Source organism: Cyanistes caeruleus, chromosome 2, assembly GCF_971803275.1.
Source record: "Cyanistes caeruleus chromosome 2, bCyaCae1.hap1.1, whole genome shotgun sequence".
NCBI lineage: Eukaryota > Metazoa > Chordata > Aves > Passeriformes > Paridae > Cyanistes > Cyanistes caeruleus.
The window spans coordinates 28,535,524-28,557,796 of NC_141702.1; the positions used below are offsets into that span (position 1 = coordinate 28,535,524).

General features: G+C 34.9%; 1 protein-coding gene across 15 annotated transcripts in view; it reads left to right on the forward strand.

Moving 5' to 3' along the window:
* Positions 1 to 22,273, forward strand: part of ADGRB3 (adhesion G protein-coupled receptor B3) — a 441,482-nt gene that overhangs the window by 195,735 nt on the left and 223,474 nt on the right. For all 15 annotated transcript variants that reach the window (XR_015282914.1, XM_023922413.2, XM_023922418.2 and 12 more), the window contains 3 exons: positions 5,009 to 5,110; positions 5,671 to 5,777; positions 20,061 to 20,255. Coding sequence is in view for 14 of the 15 variants with exons in the window: in XM_023922413.2 (XP_023778181.1) it covers positions 5,009 to 5,110; positions 5,671 to 5,777; positions 20,061 to 20,255 (404 nt within the window). In the remaining variant the exon portion in view is untranslated. The remainder of the gene's footprint in view (positions 1 to 5,008; positions 5,111 to 5,670; positions 5,778 to 20,060; positions 20,256 to 22,273) is intronic.

Consider the following 22,273-nt stretch of genomic DNA (forward strand, 5'->3'; position numbering starts at 1 on the left):
TATTTGCCATTTGGTGAATTTATTTATTTACTTGATTAATTCCAGATTAGATTTAGTGTGCTTATAGAGACTGTAACCTAAAGCACCTTTTAACAAGCTATGCTTCTGCAGACTAATAGAAATGAATTACAGGTTTATTTGCCTCTAGGCTGACACTTACTGAAGAGTCTCAGATTTAACTGTAGAGAGTGGATAATTTACCAGAATTTTATGAAATTATATACAGTTTACATTCTATAAACAAGTAAAATTGGAAAGTACTATACAGAATTGTTTAAAGTATAAGCAAATTTCATTATTTGTATGCATTTCTTCCTAGCCCTAAAATAGCTCAGAAAAGCTATTTTTGTCTCGCAGGTTTCTTGTTCAATGTAAACAACTGAAAAATGTGAGAAACTAAAATGTTGGTCCTTTTTCTTGTATTAGCATTGCTTTGCATGAAATGAGAGCCTCAGGTGTGTAGAGCCATGCAATATTTTTGTTAAGGGTATGAAGCTGCACCTGCTTGTATCACCCAGAGTCTATAGATTTACAAAAAGTTAAATTATAGCTGCTTTAAACTGTGTAAGCAAAAGGCTAATAAAGCCTTTTCCTAATATAGTCACTGATGTTAATAAGATGCTTTGCAAACAGAACTGTTTACTTGATAACCAAAACATTCTGTACATTCTGTAGTTTGAGTTCTGCATTATCTGAATTATACAAAATTTTCTTCATAGTTTCTCAGTGATTCTTTCAAATGGCTGGGGCATGGACTGAATTACTTCCAGCAGCATTAAGGGAGGCAGGCTCAGAATTACTGTCAGTGAGGTGGGTGTCCAAAGTGACACAGAGTCCCGAGGCAGGTGCAAAGGAGAGCTGCTTTATTCCAAAAACCCAGTCTTTTAAAGCAATTAGCCGATTATCAGCTAGTTACATAGTTTTAAATCGTAACAAACATAATTCAACCAACCACCATACACCACGATGTGAACAGGAGATGGTTATGTAACTTGTTTTTCTACCTCTCATTCAGCTGAATCACTTTCCCATAGTCCCTTCCTACTTAGCCAAAGTAGCAGGCCTGAGTCATGATTTTACAAGGCCTTCCCTTTGTAAGGTTTTGCCTATATGCAACCATCATCTGAAAGTTAGTTTCTCAAAAAGCTTGGTTTCTGAACAAATTTTGAGTATCTTTCTTCATTACTGGTTTTTATTCACAGCTATGGTTTTTTTAATTGTTGTTTTTTCCTTTCATTGTGTAATAATCGGGGAAGGAAAAACAAAGATCTGAAGATATTTTGGGTTCAGTTGTTGCTGCTTTGTTGCATCCCAAAGGTCTAAAGTTAAATTTCACTTCTAGTAGGTCAGCAGTACTCTGCACTCAAAATATTTTTCTGTGAAGGATAACTTCAGAAAATTGGAACCAGAGAAAGTAAAATAGCTTCTATATTTGGTAAGCAGCTAGTCACTCAGGAGTCACGGCAGAAAACTTACACAAGATGAATGAACACTATGTCTGTCCCATAAGAATAGTGGAGACAGCTAGATAACAAAAGAACATCTGATAAGGAGTTACATGGCAAGATGATCAGAAACTTGTAGAAGAATGTGTAAGAAGAATAAGGCAAATTCCACCAAATAAGGCAATTTCACCAAATTTGTCAGTAAAAATGAAGAGATGGGAGAACCAAACCCAAAGTAACAGGTTACAGGATAGAAGAGTTCTGTAAATTTATTTTTATAAAAATGGAACTATGTTCTTATGACCACTTTAAGAATATATCATGTTTCTACAATACAGTATTGGTTTCCAGAAATAACGTAATTTCTTAATAGTTAAATCTGTATTAACTCTATACATGTTTCCAATATTAATCCTCTACCTGGATTTTACTCAAAAAATATTCTTAGCCTTTTTCTTATAAGCCTAATACAGGAGCACTTTAGAACAAAGTATAACTGAAAACAATGCTAGAATATCTCGTTAGTTAACAGAAAGACAAGAGTGCACAACAACCAAATACTAGTTAATCATCTCCCACTGATGGTAGGCACATCTTTCACAGCAGTATTAGATAGATAGGACAGGACAAGGGAGGAGATTCAAACAATTCAAATGATATTCAGCTAAATAATAAAATTAAACCACAATGAGGTTTTTTGGTCTGTGATTACAACACTGTTCTATGAGACACTTTTTTCCTTTTGCCTCTGTTCATGATAATTTTGCCTGTGGCATTGAATTAGGATTCAAGAGAGGAACTGTAGTTCTCCCACCATTTGAGCTACTGTGTGCTGTAGGCTAACTTGCCTCACTCTTTTGTTACCCATTCCCATATTTGTTATCTGCCTGTGTGGATGGTAAACTCTGTGATGCTGCTTGTGTGTCTCTTGCTTTGTGTGTTGTACTGAGCTTCCATTGATTCCAGATGGGTTGATTGCCTCTAGGAGATGCAAGCCTTCTCTCCAGTAATGTCAGAAGAAGACTGTGCTTCTAGACCAATGACTTTGTTAATGTTTGTGCTTAGGTGGGATGAATTCAGGCTTATTATTACAGGGGTGTAATGTGGTACATTTGAATGCATGCTCTGTGTAGGAAGTTGCTGCTGATTCATGTCATGAGTGAAAGAGGCCTACCTTTTATTTGCCAATGACAGCAAATTTTACCTCAGTGTTTGCTATTTTCTTCTAAATTCTAGTAGTTCTCTATGATTTTGTACAGCAAGCTCATATTTATCTGTCGGTGTGTTAGGAATTAATTGTGCCATAGTTACAGAAATACTTGAACTGGTCCTGAGAAGAGCCATCAGGATCCACAAGGCTTTCTAGCTCTGATATGGTACCACTCCAGTGTGGCTATAATGCCTCCACGAGTGACATGGGTTGCAGCCTCACAGATGCTTTAATGTGGGTGGATGCCTGATGAGTAAGCTGTGCCAGAGAGGTTTTAGCTTTGGGAAGAAGGAGTTTGTTTTTTTCTGCAGCATTCCTAGATCCTTGTATGAGGCGTTAAAAGGCCAAGAGACCAGGGAAAGGTCTTTGCCTGGTCTTAGAAAAGCTTCAAAGTTCCAGCTGCTCCCATACCTCTTTCCTGATAACTCTAGATCTTGGGAGTGCCTTTTAATTTGAGCACAACACACAAGTGCACTGTTCATATTCGGCACTAGGTTAAAGTTTCAATATAATCTTGAGTTCTGAAAACTTTAATTCAAAAGCACACTAGTAGCACACTAATATCCTTCCAAATACATGGGGAATCTCTGATATTACCTGTGTCTTGCTAATGTAAAAGAGAAAATATGGTGTATTTAAGTGTGCATATGGATGCATGTATATTTTTTTTTTCCAGCAAAGAACCTCACATTTTACATTCAGTATGTGGAGAGAAGAATAGTTCTGAGAATCAGCACCTAAAGTGGTGATTAGTGAACACCACATTTGAAATGGCCACAGCTGCATAACAAATATAGTTCTCAGAGAGCTCTAAGCTCTAGCAAATTTATGTAATTTATAATATTACCTCCTTATTATGTTAATTTACGCTCCTCAAAACAGAACATTTCTTTTGTTTATAAGGTCATAATGGAATGGTAATTGCTTTTGCTTATGTCACCAGATGGCTTATGTTTATCAAAATCTGTTTTTTCCCAGTGTAACACTGTCCTGATGCGTTCACTCTGTGGGCATATCTGAAGTAGGGCTAGTATTCTAGATTATGAATATAACTGACTTTCTTTGGGTTTTGCCATTAATGGATCTCTTGCTTTTTTAGCAGCACCAACTGTCTTGATTTACGATTCAGGAATGCTGATGGTGAAGAAAATTTAGCAAGCAATTTTTCTGCCCAACTGTGATTCATATTAGTATTACTGAGCCATCTGCTAGGTATTCTTTGTCCTCTACAAAGAGAGGGTACAGCTTTGTGCAAAAGTCTACTTGGTTCCCATGCTTACACTTCCGTCAGCAGAAGTACAAAACAGGGAAGATGGACGATTTTATGGGTTAGATAATGGGATGGGCAAAATCTGTAGTCTGTTCCTTCCTCTGCTAGAGATTTCCCTTGCAACCATGAGTGAATCATTGAATTGCTTTCTGCCTTATCACACCATCTGCTAGAATGAATTTCCTTTCTCTTTTCTTTCTTCTTGTTTTGTAATCACTTTGCTGTAATACAGCAAGGTTACTTTTTTTTTCTCTGGAAATACATAAAATAATAAACAATTCCTGTTTTTTTCTGCTGAACTTGGAGTGAATTAGATTTTAGTAGCTAATATGTCAGTGTGTTGTGAGATGACTTCAGCCAGATGTTTTCTGTGCTAATCTAATTTACTCAAAAATCATAAACTGGAATCTACACTAACATACGAAGAGCAGAAGGAATCTGTACTTGTGACCATGTGAAAATAAAACATGAAGCATTTGCTAAAGTTTATTTTTCCCCATGCAGTTCTGTTACTACAAAATTGTGACAATATTTTTCCCTTTAAATGGTATTGCAATAACCAGTAAAAGGTTATTTTGCCTTATAGACACTCAGTCCCACATTATTGACTATCTTAATTACCAACTTGTACTGAAACACATTTCAAAGAAATAACCTGGTTTTATAATAACCTTCAGAATATACAGCTCTCATTTAGCACATTTAATGTTTCAACTGTCTTTTCAGAACTGAGTCTTTCACCTAAAGATTCAATTTTAGAAAAATCTTTACAAACTTTAGTTTAAGATTAAAATTATAACCTATCACAGTTTAAGTCTCACCATCTTCTGATAGTTTCTCAGTGTTATTGATCAAAACTGAGCAACAAGGGAAGACTCAAGCCTATTAACATTAACTGCAACCTGAAAAGTGCTTGCTGGGGAGAATAAAGTCATGGGTTCTATGAAATAAATACCTGTCAAAAAGACAGATATGCAAAATTTCATACACATCCTAGGAAAAGGTAAGATGAACTTGAACACTTATTTTTCTGATATAAAATATGTTAATGTTTCTGTTTAAATTTTCATTTATAAATGACAGCACCTTATGAAATATGTCCTGAAGATTATTTGATGTCAATGGTTTGGAAAAGGACCCCAGCTGGTGACATGGCATTCAATCGATGTCCTCTCAATGCCACAGGTACAATACTACTTTGAAATCTCATGATGATAAAAAGGGGAGAAATACTTTGCTTTGTGTCTTAGATAAATTATTATTAGACTCATATAAATATGCATATATGTGAATATATCTATACAAACCTGAGAGATTTACTTAGCATATGCATGCAAGTACACAGAGGTACATATGCTGTCTCTTGCAGCTTACATATATGCATGGGTCTGGGGTGTATGTAGATTTATCTGTACATATACATATCTATACACATACATATGAGCATTATAGCCACAGAGAAAAAGGTGACAAGAAACCAATTTGACTGGATTTATCAGGCAAAGTGATGAAAATGAGGGAAGACATAAAAATCTTTTTATTTCAGAAAGCTGCTAAAAAGCAATCAAGAAAACATTGAAATGTGTTTCAGGATCTTATACGACTCTCTATATACCAATGATCATTGCATGAAATTGTTTCTGTGTGTGCCTTTAAAATAGCATAGAATATAGATTAAATAAGGTTTATTCTTTCCAGTTGCTCTCACTTATATAAATATTTTCTGTCTTCTTTGTGTCTTGCAGGCACCACTAGCAGACGCTGCTCTCTCAGTGTTCATGGAGTGGCCTTTTGGGAACATCCAAGCTTTGCTAGATGCATATCAAACGAGTACAGACACTTGCAGCATTCAGTAGGTGCAAAGTCAGCTTTAGTACTTGCTCTGTTTATTCATTACTAATCACTGGCGTAAAAGGAAACTTACTTATTTACTCTAAGGTTTCTGTTAAGCAATACCAAGAGGAAAACAGATCTGAGAAAGAATAATTTATGTTAATGGATACTATTTTGATCTTGTATAATGCTGGTGTTTGTGAAATAAGCCTTCTCTTTTCTTACTGTAGAAGTGGAAAAATGGAATCAGATTCCCTTCTTTCATGTTCACTATGTGAAATTTTTGTAGGGGTCAGAGAGAAGCCATAGTTTATTAGAAAATGAGATGTGAATAAATGAGATTTACTGGAAGAGCAACTTGCTGAGAATTCTGTAATACTGTGAATCTTTAATTGGAGATTAGGAAGCCAAGAATATTTCTTTTTGCTATCAAATTTAGAACTTCACCTTCAAATGTAACAATAGGAAATGATTATAGGGTAAATCTATCGCAGTGTCTTGGAAAAGGTAAAGTAGCTCTAGATGAAGAAATATTATGTGGGTTTTTTTCAAAAAGCCTAACAGAAAGTTTCTTTATAAAGCATAGGCATTACACAATTATGTACTGCCCAAACATGTTTATATCGATAGATGTATACATTATGTATTTTGCTTTATAAATATGTTACCATGGTATATGTTAGGTATATTAGTTACCCTCTATGTCCCCAGCTGAAGCATTCAGCCAGGTAAATACTGTAGTGGGAAATGAGCCTTTGAAGATTCTCATGGACAATGGGTTTTCCCTGCATGATATATTCTACTGACATTCTTACTACTCTGCATCCTTTTCCAAAGGCCACTGCTCTGTTTATCATTCAGCAGAGGCACACTAATACAGCTTTGTGCTTCATAACTTCCCAGCTTCTCAACCAAGTGCAACACTTCTGTAACAGGTTTAAAATTCTTTGGTGGCTTGAAAAGCAGTAACTTTGCTGCCATTCCTCAAATCTGGATTGCTATTTAGAGGAGATTTTGAGTAATTCCTTTGAGCTGCATTTCTGTTTCATTAGACCAAATTTATTTGAAGCCTGGGATTCAGTTTCAGGGTAGGCCAAAGCAAGAATTATTTTTAAAATAGGACAGAATAGGTTGTCAAAGAAATTTTCCCCACTACACAGAGGCTTCTATTTTACACTGCTGCCTGCATGTTCAGCTGTCCCTTTTGTATTCATGCTCAAAACCACATTAAGTTGGCTGTAATTTTTTTGCATCTAATAATTTTGGTATTTAATTCTGTTGCCACAATTTATTTGTTGTGTTTATGCTAGTTTGCAACTCCAACTATTCAAAATACTCTTTCATGTTATTCATTGTTTTGACTTACCTGGCTTTGGTAGGCACTGGTAATTTTTCAAGAACCGCAAGTCTGACTTGAACAAGACATTTCTAACCTAGAACAGATTTATCTTTTTTTTGTATATTTCCTTTTTGGAAAATACTAACTGAGTAAATTACACTGTGAAATATTCTTTCTGCTGAAGAACATTTAAAAATAGGTAATGCTTCTTTAAAATTACACAAGCACCTAAGCATCTTTTTGCTGCACAAAATTTAAGTCTAGCTCATGTGCATACAAGAAAAAAAGTGGACTTCTTTTATACTTGGGAGATGTTCACTAAGAAAATTGGTCTGTGTTACATCTTTCTGCTTCTCAAAGTGAACAACACAGCATATTTAAAGAATCAGAGAAAATAGAGGTAAAGACCTATAAGGTCATCGCCCTGCAAATGTAGGCTTGTCCCCCCACGATACATATGTCAGTTCCATAAATCCCTGAAAATAGGGCTTTATAAGGAAGCTGCTGACAGACGGTGTTGCTATAATAAATATGTGTGCTTATGAAAGCATTTATGAGTTGTCTCAGTGTGCTTAACTTACCAGTGAAGTTATTTTACCAACTCTGACCAGGAATCAAACGGGGTATCACTTAGTTTTCTGAATATTCCCATAAAATCTAAGCTGGATCTCTTTAATTTGTTATCTGAAACATATAAAAGAAAATTAGATGACACAGTCTTCCAAAAATGATGTTTCTGAAGTTGTATAAAGCAGTTGATATACATAAATACAATATTTAATACATTAAAGCATAGAATACAGACAAGTGCCTGTCTTTTTGCCCTCCAAACAAGCTGCATATGGTCTAGGACCAGAAGTCATGTAGTAGAATTCACATGACACTGTACCTAAGAAAATATTATCTAAAGAAAAGTGTTCAGTATGGGAGGCAGAGAAAATTTCCTTGCCCATAGACCCTGCTAACCTGGCTACACTGGTGCTGAACTGGAAGCTTATAGTTTTACTAGTAAATAAACTTAAGCTCAAAAGCCATCCTTGTAGTCATGTGCACTGTTTAACTGTGTATGTGTTAGTATGCTCCCTGACCATTTCAGACCATACCAGTGAGCACTCTCCCAAACAATGCCTACCATCCTTTAGAGGATAGCATAGCAGAGAGGCATTGTTAGCAGTCACTAAAAGCATGATTTTCTGGGAAGGAGGAGGGATAGAGAGTTTAATGTGAGGAAAGCACACTTCTTGACTATATATAGTGTAGAATTTTTCCGCACAACCACAGGTGATTGACCCCTGAAGACATTTTCCTTACTGTATGTAACTACTGTAGATTCACTGCCTCCTGCAGAAAACTTCTTGTATTTTTATAGTTTTCTCAATTACTCACTTGGAATTGACTTGGGACAAATTTCAACCCTTAATAAGCAGTATTAAAGAAGCCAAAACCCAGCTAGTGCTGTGTGTTCTTCAGCATGACTCAAGACTTGTACTGAGACCAACATGGTAGCTCTGTAAATCATGTTAGACTGACACCATATTTTAATCTTAAAATCCATTTGAAAGTCTTTTAAGTCTTTTTTTTTTTTTAAGTCTTAAAATCCATTTGTAAAGATGGAGAGTTGTTAAAGCTAAAAATACACCCATAATGCTAAAGATAATGTACTTTGCCCATAATCCCCCAGCACCACGAAAAACATGACTTTTTCCAGTCAATTACAGAATGTGCCAGGCAGACTTACTGCCTCTACTGCATGCCCTGGAGCTTCAGATGTAGGTTGTGGCCCCTCAGAGGAAGATGGGGTTGAGTTACATTGTCTGGACTCATGGACTGCTTTTTGATATATATATATATATATATCAGTATTATGCTAAATATTCTATTGAAACAGTTTCAGAATAATTCCCAGACTTAAATTAATATATCTCCTCAATATATTTTTGAGATGTGTCTGTACTACCTCTCCATTTTTTGTTGATGGAGAACTGAGACCACTTAAGCAGGAAATTTATCTCAAGTCTTCTGAATCAGTGCCTAGCCACTCTTCCTTCCTAATGTTCCTAATCTTTATGGGACAACTCAGAAAATCCCTAGCATATCAAAAATACAACAACCACAGGGCCTTTAAAGAGACTATGCACTTGAATGTGATGAAATAGTAGAGGGTGATGGTTTGAGCTGTGGAGATCAACACTCAGTTTATGTTTTTCAAGGGCACCGTGTGCTATACGATAGGAGTTTGAGGAAACGCAGTTAAGAGAATTAGGCATGTCAGCTGTGCTACAAATGTACAGCCTGTACTTCTGTTAGTTTATTTTACCTTGTGCACTATGGAGTACAGGTTCCTTTTAAGCTAGGGATGATAATTAGATCTCTTTGAATAACAGACCCAATTAGTCATGAACAATTTATCCTACATTTAGTACAAATCAATCATTTAATGAATTCAGCAAATAATGTTTGACCAGCTTATACAGCTGGTTGACTAATAAGAAAATTTATTCACTGAACATATTAAGGGAAAAAAATGCCCAAATCCATGAAATAAACCTTTAGGAAATTATTTGTTTAGCTCTAATAATAATATTTAAAGAACCTAATTAGGATTATTCTTCCTAAAGCACTATAAGTGGAAAATTCAGAGTGATAAATAGGTATACTTTGCCTCCTGGAATCATAATCTAGAGGAACAAGCAATAACTTGATGAGCAAAAAAAGAAACATAACAGATCATATACCAGATTTTGTTCTGGTTTTCTTGCATTGTCCTAATGTATTTGCAGTATCTGCAGCTTTGCATTAAGAAAATATTCTTTGTCAAGCATGGTGTTAAGTCTGTTACCAGTCATTGTAGCTGAGAGGAATATTTTTCCCAGTTATGTGCAATTTGTTAAATGTATTCTTGAGAAAGAGGGAAAGACAATAAGAAAATTTTCCCAGTGTCTTTTTTATTGGATGGAGATTAAGTCATAAGTTTGATAATATTTAGTGTCAGAGGATATCCTTTCTTTAGTTCCTTCTAGAAACTTCTTAGTCATGTGCTGGTCATCAGAGTTTTGTTAATAGTGAGGAATTTCCTTCCTTTCTTTAATTTCATACTAAATTCTCAGAATTTAGAGAATTTTTCCTTTCTGTAGGATAGATATAATTTGGGTTTTCAGCCTGTTTTACCGAATCAATTACTGCTATAGCAGAAGTTATGGACCTTGTTGAATCCTGTTCTCTCTTTCTGCCCTTGGCATACAGTTTCATTTTCTGAAAACTGAACTGCTTCGGTCTAACTAACATATTTTAATTTCTTTAAAGGGTATCTGTTGCTAGCTTAATGGACTGTTATATGTAGAAAGGCAGATTAGATGATGATCTAATGACCCAAACTTAGTCTGTATAATATTATGAAGTATGTTCCTCATTGCTCATTATCTTCTTTTGATCTGGAGGCAGAAAATGATGTGCCTAATCATTTCACATAGAATTGTCTACTTTACTCAGTACTTGGCTAGTTTGGACTAGTGTCTTCTGAGGTGTGGTTTGAGTTTTTTTTACTTTTATTTGGATAAATAGGGTAAAATCTTATTGAGACTTAGAAATTTATTTGTACTGTGACTATGAGTGACTGAAGGGCCAAGAATAGAATCAGTGATTAGGATACCACAGGCCTACTTCAGATGGTTTCCAAGAAAAAAGAAAAAAGATTGAAATGCCTCAAATAAGAGAACATTTTGCTTTCATATGCTCTTAAAGCCTATGAAATTTGGTATGTTACAAGCAATAAGACTAAGAAGCAAGACCTCAGAATTAGGAATATCCTAATATCGTAATATCACGCTTTCAAGAAGCACAGATAAAGAATTCGTCATCTATTCATAATACATTCTATGGATAATAGCCACATAAATTAGAAAAAAATACAGCAAAATAAACAAAACCAAACCAAAATAAACAAACTGAAACAAGAAACAACTCACCTCATCCCTAACTGTCCAAAATCTGTCAAGCAGTAAAGAAAATACTTGAATGGGGTCTAATGAAAAAATATTAAGATGAGTATAAAATAGTTGGTGTAGAAGAGTAACGAGACTTCACATTTTAGGAGTTTTTTAGGAATTGACTATTGAAGCTTTTCTGACCATTTTTAGTGAAAACCATTAATACATAAAATCTTACAATGGAGCTTTAGAAATTGATTTTGTGAAAATTGAGGAAATACTTGAATTCATAGGTTATTTCTGTTTTCTACTCTGTTATGCATTCATACTAGGTAATAGGATTTATTTATTGAATTACAAAAAATAAAAAAAAAAAAAAAGATAATCTTATAAGGGATCAGCTTAAAAAAATATTAGTAATGTATTATTGTCTTACTACACAGTGAAATAGCCCTTTTGCCTAAATTGAGTTTTCCTCTACATGTCTTTTGGATGCTCTGATTTAGAAAAGATTTGAACTACACTCATAAATAATGAGGAAGACTGTTACTAATAACCTTTATTCCTGGAAGACATCTCCAATAGTATTAGAAAATCTCTACTAATACAAACCATTTTGTAAACCTGTGTAGTACAGTTTCTAACCTGGATGATGAAATTCTGTATTTAGTTGCTGTGATAAAAATAAGGCAGTAATTTAACAGAATCATAGAATAGTTTGGATTGAAACCATCTTAAAAAAACATCAAGTTCCATTCCCCCTGCAACAGACAAAGCACATTTCTGAAAATCAAGTCCCTCAAAGCCCCATTCAAGCTGGCCTTGAACACCTCCAGGGATAGGGAATCCACAACTTCTCCAGGCAACTTGTTCCAGTGTCTCACCACGTTCACAATAAAGAATTTCATTCTAGTATCTAATCTAAACCTGCTTTCTTTCAGTTTGAAGCTGTTCCCCCTTGTCCTATCACTACATTTTATTGCAAAAAGATACTGGAAGGCTACTATATGATCTTTCTAAATCCTTCTCATCTGAATAATCCCAACTGTCTAAGCCATGCCTCATAGGAGTGGTGCTCCATCTCTCTGCTCATCTCCATAGCCCTTCTCTGGACTCACTCCAACAGGTCTATGCCCTTCTTATGTTTGGGGTCCCAGAACACAGTGCCACTTCTAGTGGTATAACACCTAATATCACATGCATTCATGAAAAATGGGCTGCTTTTTATCAGAATGTTGGAAAATGAAAATGTCTCTTAACTCTTGAGAGTTAGGAAGGAAAAATCTACATATGAATTATCACATTGATGTCAAAATATTAGCAGTTAGAAAGGAGCATGGGAACTTATGCAGGTGAATCTTTACATACCAAACTAATATCGTAGCCATAAAAATGTGTTTCTGCTGCTTCTGCTCATACTATAAATTTGTTTCAACTTTTTCCATAGCAGCTTTATTCACAATTTTGCAAGTGCTTGGCTAAAATATAATTTGATAAAAAGAGCTTTGAGGTGAATAATGATTTGCTCAGCTGCAGCTCATTAGAGATGATTTTGTTTTTCCAAATTATATTACAAGGGCAGCGTATCAGCCTGTCCATGTACTACTCACTGAAATGACTGCTGTACTCTGGGGAATGAAGGCTTCCTCCTAAAAAATTTACTACTCCTTTTTTTTGGTGGTTTAGTGCTTCATTTCTTTTTATATAGCTGCAGAGCAAAGCAGCCAAGCTTAGTTTTATCGATTTAAATGCAGAGGCCTCAAAAACAACATTTTTGTTCTTCCTCAGTCTATACATATATTGATATATGCCAGCTATTCCTCTTCACCTTCACAGCTTTTGATAGGCAGGGGTGTCAGTAAATGATCTGCTTTCTTTTCCTTGATTGCCTTGTAAGGCCAGAATCTGCAGCTCTGTTTTGTCACTTCCGTTATTTTGTCTGGAGGATGACAAACTTTTCTCTCATCAGAGAGCAACTGATCAAGAGATTGTGACAGACAACAGTTTTCTCCTGCCTCACTAATATTTTCCCATTCTACACTTAGGATTAGATTAAAACTTCAGGGAAAAAAAGTAAATTATTTTGGTGTCACTGTTGATTTGATGGTGAGGGTACTCTACAACTACCTGAAAGGAGGTCTCTTCTCTCAGGTAACAAGTGACAGCATAAGAGGAAATGACCTCAAGTTACACCAGGGAAGCTTTAGACTAGATATTTATTAGGAAAAGTTCTTCCTGGAAAAGATTGTAAAGCCCTAGACCCTGGAGGTATTTAAAAGACATATAGATGTGGCACTTGGGGACATGGTTTAGTGGTGGATTTGGCAGTGCTGAGATAACAGCTGGACTCAATGATATTGAATCTAAATAATTCTAAATAATAAATCATTTTATGATTCTATGATCTTGCCAACATATACATGCACCTCGATCTTAGAGATCCTATACAATAGGAGAAAACCATTTGCCTGTTTTTCTGCACAAGCACATCATAGCTTAATTCAACCTGGAGAGTTCCTTTTCTTCTTTCTGCTTTTGAATATCTGTTTTTTTTTTAATAGCCAAAGAACCCTACTTGTTAAATTCTAAGAAAATCCCTAGGGTCTATAATAATTTTTACATGTCTGGAACAGACACATTTACCAAAGATTAATATGTGTGTTAAATGAAATGTGCTCCTGTGTTTGCTGCTTCTGTTTGTGTCTTCTGCAGTAGTGAGCAGCTGAATGTTCCCTGATCACATTGATATTCCCAACCAACCAAGGGACATTGCAGCCACAGATGAACTTCACTAGGGTATGGCCGGAGGTAAAACAATAGAAAGCCATTTAAGAGCTCAATAAAGAAAGATATCATCTAATTTTCCCATGAAGTCTACCAGAACTGCTGGAACCTTCACTTCAACTGAATGTTGCACTAGCTGCAAAATGACTGCAAGAGTTTAGCTTGGCAGCAAGAGACAAAGAAGTGGTCACAGCATCTTACATTTAAAATCATTCCCTTTCTTTTTTTCCATTACTTCATTTGCTGCATTCTCCCACCATGGTTTTATTAAGTATATGAGGGTCAAAGGATTTTTCTCTTGCCTATTACTTTATGCAGCACACCCATGCAGAAATTAGGGCTCCCAAATAATGCTAATTTCCTTGAAAAAAACTTACTGGTTTGTCCTGCAAATAAAAATGAGTATCATGGAAATGACTGTTTAGAAGTAAAATGAAATAAGTATTGGTTAAAATCAAATATACATTTCAATTGAAACCTTTATCAGAGGTTTATGATTTAGGGACATTTACTTACAAGGATGACCATGTAGCATAAAAAATGAAAGACAACTAATTTGTAGTGCATCCCTTTGTGACCTGTAGCCTCAGCCATTCAGTCAGTATGGAAAACCAGGAGACTTTACCCCAAGCAATGTTATGTCTGTCATAAAATGAAAACAACCCTCTCAGAGTCGTCATTCTCTTTTTCCTCTCAACTCTTGCTCTTGTCAGGTTGCATTATACATAGATAACACAAATCTTGAAGACATGCCCTCTGGTTAAAAACAGAAACAACAATAACAACAACAAGATCTCTCACACAACATGCCAACGTGAGCAGGATTTAATCACACATAATTGGAACATTTAGGAGCAGTACTTAATAAAATAATAATACAAGCCCTGGTCAACAAAAAAAAAAAGATAAGTCTAGGAAAAAAAAAAAAGAAGTGATATGTTCAATGATTATTCATTTCTAATCTCAAGACTTGTTATTCTGCTGGGAGCAGTATCCATGAAAATATTTTGTTGGATCCATGCACAAATCAAAATACTGAAAATGTATCATTACTTTCTCTATATTACCTATTTAGTGTCTATAGCTCAAAGGTTAGAATTGACAGTATTGATGATGATTATGATGACAATTTTCATTTAAAAAAAGGAATTATGTAATGGGCTAAAGTGATAAAAAAATCTCTTGAATAACATAGTAGGAGTCTTCTTATGAAAGAAGGAAGAGAAAAAAAGTGCAGAAAGAATGAAGCATTCCTCTAAGCTGTTTACATTCTTCTAAAAACATTTTTGACCTTGACACATACTAGATATGTTTTCTCAAAAATTCTATAAACCTGATCACATGTGGAAGAGCACATGCAATTTCATCTGTGCAGATATTCAGTTTTCCTGAGATTAATGCCTGAACCAGCAGAAGATTCTGTGTAATTAATCCACCTTCTTTCCTCTAAAGTCAAATCCCTGTTTTAAGGAACATGTTGCTTAAAAAATTTTTGGAAGTGTATGACAGTGGAACAACTGTTTCAATATAATGAAGTGATCCTAATTTTTTTTTAATCTATATACATCTTGAATAAGTTCCTTAAGGTTTTGGGTTGTAGTGGTTTCAGCTGAGTGCACAGAGACACAGATTGAAGCAGCTGCTGCAAAAACTTGGTTCAGAAGATTGAACACCATGATTGTATAAATGCAGGAAGGCTAAGGTTAAATTTCAGGACACTCCTTAAACTTGGACTTTTCTGGTTGGGGTAGGAGGCTTTATTCAGGTTTTCCAAACTTTTGCAGGGATGTGTTATGGAGTTACAGTACTGAAAGAAAATTCATGAGATCTTCCAGCCCAAACCTGTGTCCTATCAGAATCAGCTATACTTGTGTTACTCCAGCTTTTATTTTTCTTGGCTGCTATTAAGGCTTCCAATATGGAAGTCTGTATAATCTGTTCAGGTAAACTGTACATCTTTCCCTTTAAAGTTGTAAAGTTCTCCTTAATTTATATCCTTAATTTTCCTTGACACAATGTATACAAATTACTTTTTCCCTTTTCTTCTGTACACAAAGGGAATATATGATTGCCTTCTTCTTTGCACAAAATGTTTATTTAATAGTGTGTTATCATGATTGAAATTGAGACTACTAACTAATTTCACCAATGACAAAGTGGAAAATTACTTTGCATTACTTGAGCCACCTCCTTCATAAAATACTGAGTATATAGAAAACATCTCTTGCATGACATTAGCTTATAAATACTTGAATGCATACCTGAAGATGTATATCCCTATCTTTAGACATTACTCTGTTTCTTTTAAAAGATGGATGAAATTATATTCTCAAACACTGAAACAGCCTGAAAATAGACAAATAAATTGTAAATACTTAATTATATTAAGGGAAAATAAAGTTCTGTGCCAAAACAGTTAAAGGACTGTCTTTTGATTATCAGAAAAAAACAGCCTGTAAGGAAGATTTTGTCAAATATGAACAACTTTCTCACAATGACATGACATTACAGGTGGAGTGTGAATATTCTTACAATTTTTATTTCTAAAGAGCACTATATTTTAAAATATATTAGTCTTGGATTCTGAAGTTGAAAAGCAAAGTGGATTATGAGAATTTCCAGGATATATTTTTATTTCAAATGATCTTTCCTCACTTTTATGTATTGCTTAATAATTTGGTTTCTTATAGTTCCCCCACCATAAAATGTATTAATGACATCGTCAGTAATACCTGGCCATGAATCCAACATAATTTAAAAAAATAATCTGAAATGGTTGATGGTGTAGTTACTCTTCAAATTAATAATTCTTTTCAGTCTTTTATAAGTTTCTTGAGGGTTCATTGTTTTCTGTCCATTTAAACCACATCTAGCTGTTAAGTTTGCAGTAATTACTATGCAGTAATAAATTGCACTCCAAATGCTGGTGGCTTAGGAGATCTGACTTTGTTAAGAGGCATTTTTATTATATCATACTTTCTGATAAATTGGGGGACAAAGGCAGTTGAACCCCGAGTCAAAGTCCAGTTAAACATTTCAGTAATTTTTCAAGTATGCAGCCATACAGAGCAGGCAGATCGGGGCTGGGCTGACAACTGAAGTGTCAGTTTAACAGCTGCTTCATTTCACTATCTTTCGGCTCATAAACTTTATTTTTAATGAGCCTGCCTGTAAAACCACTAAAAAATGACCTTCACACAGAGAACTACAAGGACCTAGAGTGGTGACCAAAATAGCTTTCTTTGGCAGTGCATCATATCACAGTGACCATAGCACAGAAAATACGCAGTATGGTTAGAAAGACATTATCCTGACTGCTGGTGAGAATATTCTGTATTTTCATGTACAAAGATTATTGTGATAGCTGTGCAATAATTTACTACCTTCAACTTATATTAATCTGAACATCTTCAGTGGCTTTAGTGGTATTGTCCCAGTTTTACATCAACTGAGTGAATGGCCTGTGATTCTAAAGTTGTGTTTAGGAGTTGTAAGCTGTCTTACAGCAAGAAAATACATTATATAATAAGCAAATAATAAAGATGCTGTTAATTTTCCTCTGCACATTGCTTGCTGGTCTTAGAAAAAAAAAAAATCTTAATTAACTCTAATATTCACCACTTTTCTCAGCTAAACACATTGCAACCCTCTGTTTTGCTATGCTGTTTCTAAGGATATGCTGCTAGTCTAACTCGAGGCAGTGCAGGCCTGGAGAGGTAGCTGAAGATTGGGGAAAGGACCTTCCATGTTGGAGCTTGAGAGGATGAAAAGAAAGGTGCTCTTGGAGCTGTGTATGAGTGGTGTGTATGAAGGAGAAAGGATCCTTGGGCTGGGTAATTAAGCTTTCTGGGTATGTCATTTAACTAAAAAAAGGGTTCCAAACTGGGCAGTAGTTTTTAAGAGCCAGTAAATTCTGAGATGCTTTGAACCACCTGCATCACAACTGTGGCTCCTTTAGAATCAGTAATAACTTAGTCCTGTGATATTGTGGGCACTTGTCCTGTCTTGAAGTTGTATGATGCCTTTCCCACAGTACATTCTGAGGCACATGTTAGATTTGGGAGTTCAGCTGTATGGTCTGCTATATGGTCTTTTATATGTATGTCTTTTGGGCTTGACTAAAGGTATGCTCAGTATTGTAAATCCTCAAAATATGGAAATATGTTCTGGTGTAAGGAACAGGTGGATGGGGTACAGAAAAAGTTCTGCTCTTTAGTGTTACTGTGCTGGCTGATGCTCTTTTCACTTGCTACTGAGACACAATGTGTGAGCAGATGAGACAAATGGCAACATTTCACAGGAAAATTTTCTCAGCAAAAATGTACAAATCAAGTTTGTGTTTACTTTTATGTGTTCCCAAGAAAGTAGTTCATAATGTTATATGTACAATATCAGATTCATGAATTTACTTAAATTAATTTCCTTCCATTCTCACACCTTTTCCTTCACTATTATTCTCCTACACAATTATGTCCAAAATCTCCTTCTACAAGGAATAGAAACAGCATGAAATTATTTCTGCAAGCAAGCTTCTTGCCTGATTATGTATTGCAGTATTCTGAAGACTAAGGGAGGTATTTCTGCTGAAATATTTGTTAAAAAAAATGCAACCAAACAAATAAGCCAATTAATGGTCTCCCTGATTTTTTTTCTAAATATTGATAATAATATTATGCTTGTACCTCTGTACTGATGGGATAGAACTCCTGTTTGTGATGCATGAGGCAGGTATTCTCCCACATCTTAAGTATTTCTCAGGTTTTGTCAATGCACTTGAGGTCCATAACAATCCCCAACTGCTTTTAAAGATGATTTAAGGCCATGGAGGAAGCCTGAAACAGCCACTTTGCCCAGCCCCAGCTGTATTATATATGTCTAGTTTATCTGACAACTGGTTGAGAATGTAACCAAAATATGAACCAACAATAAGAAAACCCCGTGCTGCTTAGAATTAGTATGTCAGAGGATGATTGCATTTTTGAAATTGCTTTCATGGGAGTTATTTTGAACCCTTTAAAACACTTTAGATTATATAGTGTATTCTTATATATTATTTTGTATAATGAAGGCCTGCATATGGACACAAAGTTTCTGGGGAGATCTGGAAATACCAAAAAGTATCTTTACACTCTTCCTTACACATCACCACTCTGTTATCTCAGAATCATCAAGGTTGGAAGAGATTTTCAAACTATGCTACATTAGTATTTTTTCCTCTATATGCTAGTAATGAGGCAAGAGAAAAAGCAATTGAAGATACATTTTTAAAGACTGACAACATTTTTGTTGCCAGTTGCATAGTGTTTTCAGCCCTCCTTCTTAGGGTGAGGTCTGTCTTGGGTAATTCTCTTCTATCTAAAAACCTTCAAACTCAGGATACTTCATGATTCTATGATATTTAGTCTTCAATTCAGGATAACTTGTGGTTTTATGCATAAATAATTATATATATTTAAAAATAGGTTGTTTAACCCATGTGCTCTTTCTTTTAGTTTTGTCTGGCCTTATCCTATCTTTGTGATACTCTATGCTGAGTCAGCTTTGAGACCTTACCAGATCCACAAGTTCAGGTTCTTATTCAGGAGGGTACTTCCAGTATATTTGTTTTGGATCACTAGCCCTGAACACATCTGCTAGGAGAGCTACTGCTCAAGTATGTTTTTTTGGCAGATACACAGGAGCTATTCATAATTTAATTTGCATTTCTTGGATAACGCAAATAGGATTGTTCCAAGTTAACACCTTTGTGCTAGTGCTACAGAAGAGAGCACCATAATCAGCTTCCAACTAAACCACCTGTCTTGCATTGACTAGCCAAGCTAGGCTGGCAGAGGTGAAAGGTCTACTCTCCTATAGTAAATTAGATTATAACAAGTACTGCCTGAGCATTTATTCCTTTCAGCGGCCTTAGTTAAATGAGGGGCAGCTGTGGTTGTACAGATGTTACTCTGAGGAAGGGCAGTTCCTTGCTGCGTCATGACAACAAATTAAAGCTGCATGGAGTTCCAAGAAGAAAATGTGTGAAACACAAGCAATTCAGAAGCTTTCAGCATAAAATGTATGATTCTCTGATAAAAAAAAAAATACTTCTATCACCGTAGACTACTATTTTGCCCTTTCTTTAACAGGAATTTTATTTATTTTTTTTACAAGTTTTAACATTTAATATTTTAGCTGTGTTTAGAATTTGTCATATGTTTTTCTCAGTAAAGAGAATTATTTTCTGATAATAGTTTTTTTTCTTTCGGTACAGATTAAAGAACATCTTGCCAAGGGTCAGAGGATGTTGGCTGGTGATGGTATGTCCCAAGTAACCAAGACATTATTGGATTTAACGCAGAGGAAAAATTTTTATGCTGGGGACCTCCTCATTTCTGTGGAAATTCTCAGAAATGTTACAGACACATTTAAAAGAGCAAGTTATATCCCTGCATCTGATGGGGTGCAGGTAAGAGAAACATTGTAAAGGTAATATTTCAGTTGATGGAGTTTATGTCTGTATATTGCAGTATACTGCATGGCAACTCTTTTTTCCCCCTGAGGAAATTAAAGTCTTCTGCATGATAGACATAATTCCTCACAAAATGAAGATCCAGGTGTAAAATAGGAAGATTGAGATACATTTAATTAGATAAATATCCAAACTAATGCAGTAGGTGAAATATGTAAAATACTTTCTTCAGAATATTTCAGTATCTTTGTTTTTCAAAGTTTGATCTGATTGATAGGAGGTGTTGGAATTTTTTGGCACTAAGCATTTCACTAGTGTTCTTTGTTCCAGTTCATTTCAGTTAGAAACTAGTTCATTTCAGTTCAAGATCTATCCACAATGTTATGTAATTCTGGCATTGCTTCTTCATTTCAGATAAATAAAGCTCATTAAAAGTGCATAGGAGTGATGGATACTACATTTGATATAAATTTCTATTTAATATGTTAGATTAACTGTTGTTCAAGAGGACAAATAAAATCCTGTCAGAGCTAAAACCACTATAATTATTTCTACGTATTGGGCTGCACAACTCATTGCATAGTATTGGTTAAAATAAATATTACTCAGGACTTCTAGATAAAGATGTTGGTTTCATCTGATATCTGAAAATTTTAGACACTTTTCAAAGATGGTGGATTATGGAAAAAGAATACTAAGAAGGCAGATATGTATAATATTTACCAAAAAGCTTAATGGCAATTTACAAATTATTAATTAAGTTATTAATGCAGGTCACGTATATATATTTGTGTAAAGGTAAGCATAAATTTTAAACACACTTGGCAGATGTAGGGAGATATCTTGGAAAAGACATTTTTTCACAGTCTGGTTTTCAAGACTTGCTATTATATTTTCACTTTTCTAGTTTTTCTATGCACAAAAACAATTAACTTCCACAGTAAAACCATAATTTCTTATGTTGCCCTGTCACCAGCTGAAAATATTTTTTTTGAAAGAATGCTTTTCAAAAAATATGTTTGCTGAACAATCCTTCTTGTTTTTATTCAATGAGAGTCAGTATCTAGTTGGTAATACTTTTACTATTAAGTAGGATGTTATTCACCGAAAATTCTTCATGCATTCAACAGTCTGATAGCCCAGTGTGGCTTCTTCATGGTTCACAGGCACATGTCTTTGTTAGAACCAGTCTTGAGAAACTGCTTGATACAAGTGGGTCTGTCCATGGGCCTAGCAGATCAGGTCATTTGCAGTTTACATACATTAGAAAATATTTGATTCTTTTCCCACTGATGATAGTGCCAAAAGTTTTGCTTAATTCTGAAATGTATTCTGGCAGAACTTGACAATGTTATTAAAAAAAAAAATTAAGCATTTTAGTTAATAATTTAGAAATGGAGAAATATAAAAATTGGTAAGCCACATTTTGAAGGATTCTTCAAACCAAAGAAAAATAACTATTTCAGTATTTGCATGCCTAAATACAAAGAGTTCTTTAATCCCGGTTAAATAAGACACTCAAATGCCAAGTCAGAAAAAAATGAAAGTACCAACCCCCCAAAAAAACAAAATCAAAAACAAAACAAAAGAAAACAAAGAAACTGCCAGACAAACAAAAAAGCCCTTATCAAGCTAAGGAAAAATAAATAAATAAAAAAAAGCACAGTGTTCAGCAAAGTGAAATTAGAATAAAGCATGTGTTTGGCCCAGGGGATATATTAAGCATTACTTTTACTGACTAATGATGATATAAAGTGAAATCCTAGCTCAGTAACAAATGTTTAAAATTTACTGCCAATTTCTGAGAAACATGGATTTTTCAATATGTAAACATATGTCATCGTCTACCATACACTGGAGTATTGTATTTATTTTTTATTTTCATTAGGGCATACTTTCATACTTCCTAGCTCATCATCAAAGTAAGTGACAAAAAGGTAAAAATTGTAATTGCATGAAAATACTTCTTTATGTAGAAGCTCGGTGTGGTGTTCTAATTACATTCTATTTTTTTA